Raw genomic sequence first — 6,690 nt, forward strand, 5'->3', positions numbered from 1 at the left:
TTGCTTCTGAGAAAATCCCTGATCCCGTACAAGTTACCTCTCTTTGGTTCCTTATCTCTTTCCCCTTTTATTCCTTGCAAAACTTTCTCAATTTGATCCTGTTCCAGCGTGAATTGTTCTCTCCCCTTTCTGGGTTTTCTTTGTACTCTTAAGAAAACCCCATAAAATCCCAATCTCACCTCCTCTTTCGTCTTAAACTTAGGGTTTTATTGGAGATTGTAGCAGGTGGATTTTCGTTGATTTTGCGTCTGTTGTGGAATTGCTTTGTGGGTTTGGCAGAATTAGGGTTTTGGAGAATTGGGTGTTCATCAAAAAGGCATCTTGTCGATTCTTCTACTATATGATCGAAAGGATTTGATTCTGAGGGGCTCTTATTCTTCCTTGGATGATGAGTTCGAATTCGACGATCTCGACTGATGAATTCGTTCCGGGGAGAAAACTTGTTGTTCATCTTGCCCAAAATGGGCACACTATGGAGTTTGAATGTGGAGGCTCAACTCCGGTTGATTCAATTCAGAGGAATATCGAATCTCTCTCTGGTGTGCCGTTTGCTGATCAGCTGTTAATGTGTGGTAAAGTTTATTTGGATCCTCAGCAGCCGTTGGCTTATTACAAGCTCCCTCAGGACAATCGTGAGGTTTTTGTTTATAACAAAGCTAGACTTCTCGAAAACTCCCCTCAACCGCCTCCCGAAAGTGTCGAAGTACCCAATGCAGTAGTCCCTCCTTTATCTTCCCGATGTAACAATCCTCGCCGTTTTGATGATGTATCTGATCCTGCTTTAGTGGCTTTAGGGTCTTATGAGAGGAAGTTTCGGTATCATTATAACTTTGCCGATGCATTTCACCGGTGCACAGCTGCAAAATATGAGCTTTGTAATAGGCTGTTGCGGGAGCAACTAGTGCAAGAAAGGGCATTGGAGACCGTTCGAGGCAACTTAGAGTTTGCTTTTAAGAAGCAGCAGCAGAGGTACTCGGAGTTCATTAGGTGTTTCACTGAGCAGCATAGGGTTCATGCTGAGATTTTGGCTAATCTCGGGAGGGATATGGATAGGCTGCGATCATTAAGTCTTCACCCTGCAGTTCAGTCAGAGCGTCGGAAGTGTTTATTGGATCTTGTGAAGGAGGATGAGCTAATAAAGTGGGCAGAGGTTTGCATTAATTCTCATAAGCAGTTTGAGAATAAGGTTTCACAACTAAAGATGAATTTCGGGGAGCTTAAGAAGAAGGTGGAGAGTGTGTTCTCGGTCATGAGCTCCGCGAGTAGCAAGGATTTGGAGGCTCTTATTAAGGATCATCAGAAGTTTCTTAATGAGCAAGAGCTTATAAAAATTACTTTGAGGTTAGTCAGCACTCTGTCTTCTGCATGTTTAGCTTTCAGAAATCTTGAATGTCTTAAAAGCATGCATTCTGTAACTGGTTTTTAGTATAGTGTGCTTCGGCGAATTTCTTAATGAGCAAGAGCTTATAAAAATTACTTTGAGGTTAGTCAGCACTCTGTCTTCTGCATGTTTAGCTTTCAGAAATCTTGAATGTCTTAAAAGCATGCATTATGTAACTGGTTATTAGTATAGTGTGCTTCCGCGAATCATTAATAAACTCCTATGTAGATAGAAGATGTGCATTTATTTAAGGGGGGAAAATTGCATGAGTGGCCATAGTGTATATGATTTACATTAGATAGATGATATTAATCTGTAGTAGTGTAGTGCGGATTATCGTTGCTGAATATTCCATGGATAAGACATTGAAAATGCATGATCTGGTGTTGCTTTGACCATTGCTGAGTCCATTCTTTCAAGAAAGTAGGTTTCCAAAAGCATTTGTCAATTCCTTAAGAGTTTTTCGTGCTTGTTTGGCTTGCCTTTTTCTAATTAAAAGAGAGTGTGCATTCAGTCACTTTTAGATTCCGATAGTGTTTGACCTTTGAGTGGTGTGTGTGTGTGGGGGGGGGGGGGGGGGTGTGGGGGGGGGGGGATTCTAAGTGTATTTGTGTTTTTTTTAATTGATAAGCTACTTACCAAAGGATTGACTGGTGTTAATCAAAGAGATTATGCTTGGGAGGGAGATTTATTTGTCTATGTCCGTAGGTGGGAGGGTGAAAGATCAGTAGTGTCCGCAGTTACATTTTTTATAATCATTGAATAAGTTCTTTTACCCAAACTGACCCCCAAAACCCAAAATAGGGGGGGGGGGGGGGAAAATATCAGCAAGGCTCTATTATGTCATTATTGGCTTATTGAAATATGATATAGGATTGTTGTTCTTACAAAACACAAATTTGTTCGGTTAGCATATCAGACTGTTGGAATATCAAAGAATTGCCCTCAAGCTCCTTGCATGCATAATTTTGGAGTTTGGAGTTTGGTGCAGTGATGGTGTCTTTTTAAGGAGGGCTAAGTTTCTTGTTATGATATACCTGATACTCCAAATGGAAGGCAGTACTGGTTCATTTAAGCAACAACAGGAATTGTGTTGGTGGGATTATAAGCTCAATAATTCTTCTAATGTCTAAACTTGTTGAGTTAAGCTCTTGGTTTAGCCTTTATCCATTCCGCACCTCTTGTTAAACCCAAGACATATTTCATAACTTGAGCTTTTAACTTTACCTATTATCCTCCCTCACCAAGCTCACAATACACATATACACACTGCACCATGGTGAAAGGTGATGATCTAAGCTTGTTGTCATAGATTTGTAGGGACCAATTCTTTCTGCCTTTCTCTTTGCAGAAGGCTACATGATGCAAATACTGTTACTTAAAAAATACATTATGCAAATACTGTAACCCTTTGGCTGCAAACTGATAGTCATTAGGAAATAAATAAAAAATTCTTATGGTTTTTATGTGTTCATAAAGGCTTCCTTTTATCTGAGGGGATCTTTCTTTAGAAACGATAGATTCTACTGTGATAATTAGTGATTAAAGTCCATTTTACAAATTAACTCACATGATTTTAGGTTTGCAAATAAGGATTTGAGTTAGTGAGTTATAAGAATATATCCAGTTCAATGGCAATGAATTTTTTTAAAACCTTTCAAACTGTGAAACTAATTTTCTTAATCTATTTGATATATGTATGTGTGTGTGTATATATATATATATATATATATATATATATATATATATTGGAAAAAAAACTTTATATGAGAATAAGGATGAGAATTAAAAATTCCTATAACATTATTATGTTTCTTTTATTATGTGGATTATAAATAGGAAAATTACTAGTTTTTAAACTATATATCCAAATGAAATTAGTTTTCCCCCAAAAAATAGTTTCCCCCCAAAAGGTTTTCTCTTGCAATTGGAAGATCTTATTATCTGCCCAATTCTGTTCTTTCCTTGTTTTCTCTCAGGATCCTCTTCTCCTTGCTTTTTGAGGGTTTTTGTAGAGTTAAAAGTTGATGTATTCAGTTATGTGAGACTATTTGGTGTTTTGGAATTTTAGTGGGAAAAACAAAGTTTAGGAGGAATTTGTGGGGAGCACTTCCAAGTTTCGGACGAATGTGTGAAATTTATGGTTAGTGTATTCCATCTAGATGTCAGCTTCTCTGACTTTGTGCAAACAAATGAAAATGGATATAGAAGCCCTGAAGGCAGAAAATAAGAAAGCCATTTCATTGACAAGCCAAGCTGAATGAATCCCCCAGGCCTATGGGTAGGGCTTAGGTTAATAAATCCTCCCCAAAAAAAGTTGAGGCAGCTTCTAGTCATCCCTCTCTCCCTCACTCTATGTGACTGGTTCTTTTGTTGAAGTGAACATATCTTTTTGCATAGGAACCTTTCTGCTTCATTAGTAATTGCGTGGTATGATAATATTAATTAGTGAGTTACACGGTAATGCTAAGTCTCATTGATTTGTTATGAACTTACTAGAACGGTCTTGTAGTTATGCATAGTGTTTATTTTCTTTATAAGACCATCATTTATTTGGTCGAATTTTCCTTTAAAATGTCCAAGATATTTATACTTTTTTTTATTTGTTACCTTCTGAAATCTGCTTCCGATCATGTGTATTAGTATATTGTTCACCATACACAAATCTATATCCTTTTTTCTGTTCCAAGTCTTAATGTAGATTATGTTGCTCATGTGCTTGTATGCAGCAAAGATGTCAACACCATACTTTTTTTGCTTGTTATCTTTTCAAATTTGCTTCCGATCATGTGTGTTAGTATATTGTTCACCATACCCAAATCTATATCCTTTTTCTGTTCCAAGTATTAATATAGAATATGTTGCTCATGTGTTTGTATGCAGCAAAGATGTCAACACCATACATTTTTTGCTTGTTATCCATACACAAGTCTATGCTCTTTTTTCTGTTCCAAGTATTAATATAGAATATGTTTCTCATGTGCTTGTATACAGCAAAGATGCTCACCATACTTTATTTGCTTCTCTTCTCAAATTTGCTTCCAATCATGTGTGTTAGTATATTGTTGACCATACCCAAATCTTTGTCCTTTTTTCTGTTCCAAGTATTAATATATGTTGCTCATGTGCTTGCCTGCAGCAAAGATGTCAACACTGTGGTGAAACTAGTTAATGATTCTGTGAACCACCAGTTATCGTCGTCACTTCGTCCTCATGATGCAATTTCTGGTCTTGGTCCTATTTATGAAGCTCATGAAAAAAATTGTCTTCCGAAAGTGCAGAACTGTGATAATCATATATCGAAACTTCTAGATACATGCAAGGAGAAGAAAAATAATATGAATTTATTAGTGCATGTGTCTATGCAAAAAGTAAAATCGACTCAGATTAGCATCAAAGAGCTGATGAATAAGCTTCATGCATTTGAAGAGGCAGTGGGACACCAGGAGAAGGAATTTGAGCATCTAAAATTTGTAAATGGAGTTGGTCACGCCTATAGGGCTTGCCTTGCTGAAGTAATAAGAAGAAAGTCATCGTCGAAGTTATACATGGGATTAGCTGGACAGCTGCAAGAAAGGCTTGCAACTGAGAGAGAGGCTGAGATTAGAAGAAGGGAAGGCTTTTATAAAGCATGGAGCAAGTACATACCCCATGATATATTAGCAACCATGGGTTTGCTTGATTCTCCCAATCAATGTGATGTTAATATGGTGACGCAATTTGATAAAAATTTACTGGAAATTGATGTTGCTGATGTGGATCGCTATGCTCCTCAAGCTGTTGTTGGCTTGCCTCTAAAAAGTGACAAGAAGAAATTACCAAAAAGCAACTTAGCTACATCAAGTGAGAGCTGTAACTTCAACAAATCTGAAGAAAGTGGTCTAGGTAACAATACCAAGGATGACTTTGATGGGCTTTTTGACGGTTGTGAATCTATAGATATTGCCGGCACTAGTAAGATTGAAGTTGAGAATGCTAGACTGAAAGCTGAATTAGCTTCGGCAATTGTCTTCATTTGTACTTTCAATGCAGGGATCGGGTTTGACCCATTTGAAAAATGTGAACCAGATGAAATGTTGAAGGACATAAAGGAAAAGACTGCTGAAGCTCTGCAGTCGAAAGATGAGTACGTAAAGCATCTTCAATCTATACTAAATAGGAAGCAGGAGCAGTGTTCCGCATATGAAAAACGCATTCAAGAGCTTGAACAGAGATTAGAGGATCAGTATGCACAGGGCCAAAAATTTTCAGTCAAAGATGCATCTGAATCAGTCCTTTCTGCCTTCAAAACTGATGGCTACGGGGAAAGTAACAATCCTTGCATGTCATCTGTTTCTATGGATGAGGGATCTTCTACATCTGCACTTGACCCTAAACTTGATCTCCTAACTGGAGAAACGGGCAAAACCGGAGATAGCGGAGATGAAAACATGACAGATATTTCAGGCATTCTGAATATGCAGTCATTGGATCCTGCCCGCAATTTTATGGATGCATCAATGCAGGAAACACCTCGAGATGAGCAACAAGTCAGTGATACTGAAAATAACCAAGTTGGTCACCAAAACAAAGACATACTTGAAGATGTAAATAGGGAAGTGAAAATGACTAGTGTAACACATAGTTCTGGTAGTGTCACCGGGGATGCTCTTGGGATATCACCTTCTGGAGTTGAACCTGAACTTAGCGTGGATTCAGAGACAAGGGGCAGTCTTGTATTCAACTTGCAAAATGCGCTGGCAGACAAATCAAATCAGTTCATTGAAACTGAAAATCAGTTGAAAGCTGCTATGAAGGAGATCAGCTCCCTTAGAAAAGAACTTGATGAATCTCAGGTAAAGTGGATAAGTAATTATAAGGCTTAATATTTGATGCTCCATTATGTACTAGGTACTGCGTGGTTGGAAAAATGCATCAGCTTGTTATTTTTTAGGGTACATTGCAGAAACTACCCCTCATTTATACCTTCACTTGGCACTTATTATTATCCTTCAACTATTTCATTAACACATAACACCCATTAGCTTCATGAGGGAGAGAGGGGTAATCTGCAATTTTCTTCCTCTCAAAATGTGAATTCAGGGATGCTAAATGCTACTGAAAGAGTCGAGGAGTGAGATTGTTTTGTTTTTTTGTTTTTTGGGGGCCCCGGGGGGGGGGGGGGCATTAGCTTCATGAGGGAGAGAGGGGTAATCTGCAATTTTCTTCCTCTCAACAATGTGAATTCAGGGATGCTAATGCTACTGAAAGAGTCGAGGAGTGAGATTGTTTTGTTTTTTTGTTTTTTGGGGCCCCGGGGGGGGGGGGGT

General features: G+C 38.2%; 1 protein-coding gene across 1 annotated transcript in view; it reads left to right on the plus strand.

Annotated features, from left to right (window-relative positions):
* Positions 1–6,690, plus strand: part of LOC109841280 (autophagy-related protein 11) — a 16,185-nt gene that overhangs the window by 136 nt on the left and 9,359 nt on the right. Inside the window, exons 1-2 of the mRNA XM_020410204.1 lie at positions 1–1,341; positions 4,521–6,216. The exon at positions 1–1,341 is cut by the window's left edge and continues 136 nt beyond it. Coding sequence (XP_020265793.1) covers positions 386–1,341; positions 4,521–6,216 — 2,652 coding nt within the window. The 5' untranslated portion in view covers positions 1–385. The remainder of the gene's footprint in view (positions 1,342–4,520; positions 6,217–6,690) is intronic.

Source organism: Asparagus officinalis, chromosome 5, assembly GCF_001876935.1.
Source record: "Asparagus officinalis chromosome 5, Aspof.V1, whole genome shotgun sequence".
Taxonomy (NCBI): domain Eukaryota; kingdom Viridiplantae; phylum Streptophyta; class Magnoliopsida; order Asparagales; family Asparagaceae; genus Asparagus; species Asparagus officinalis.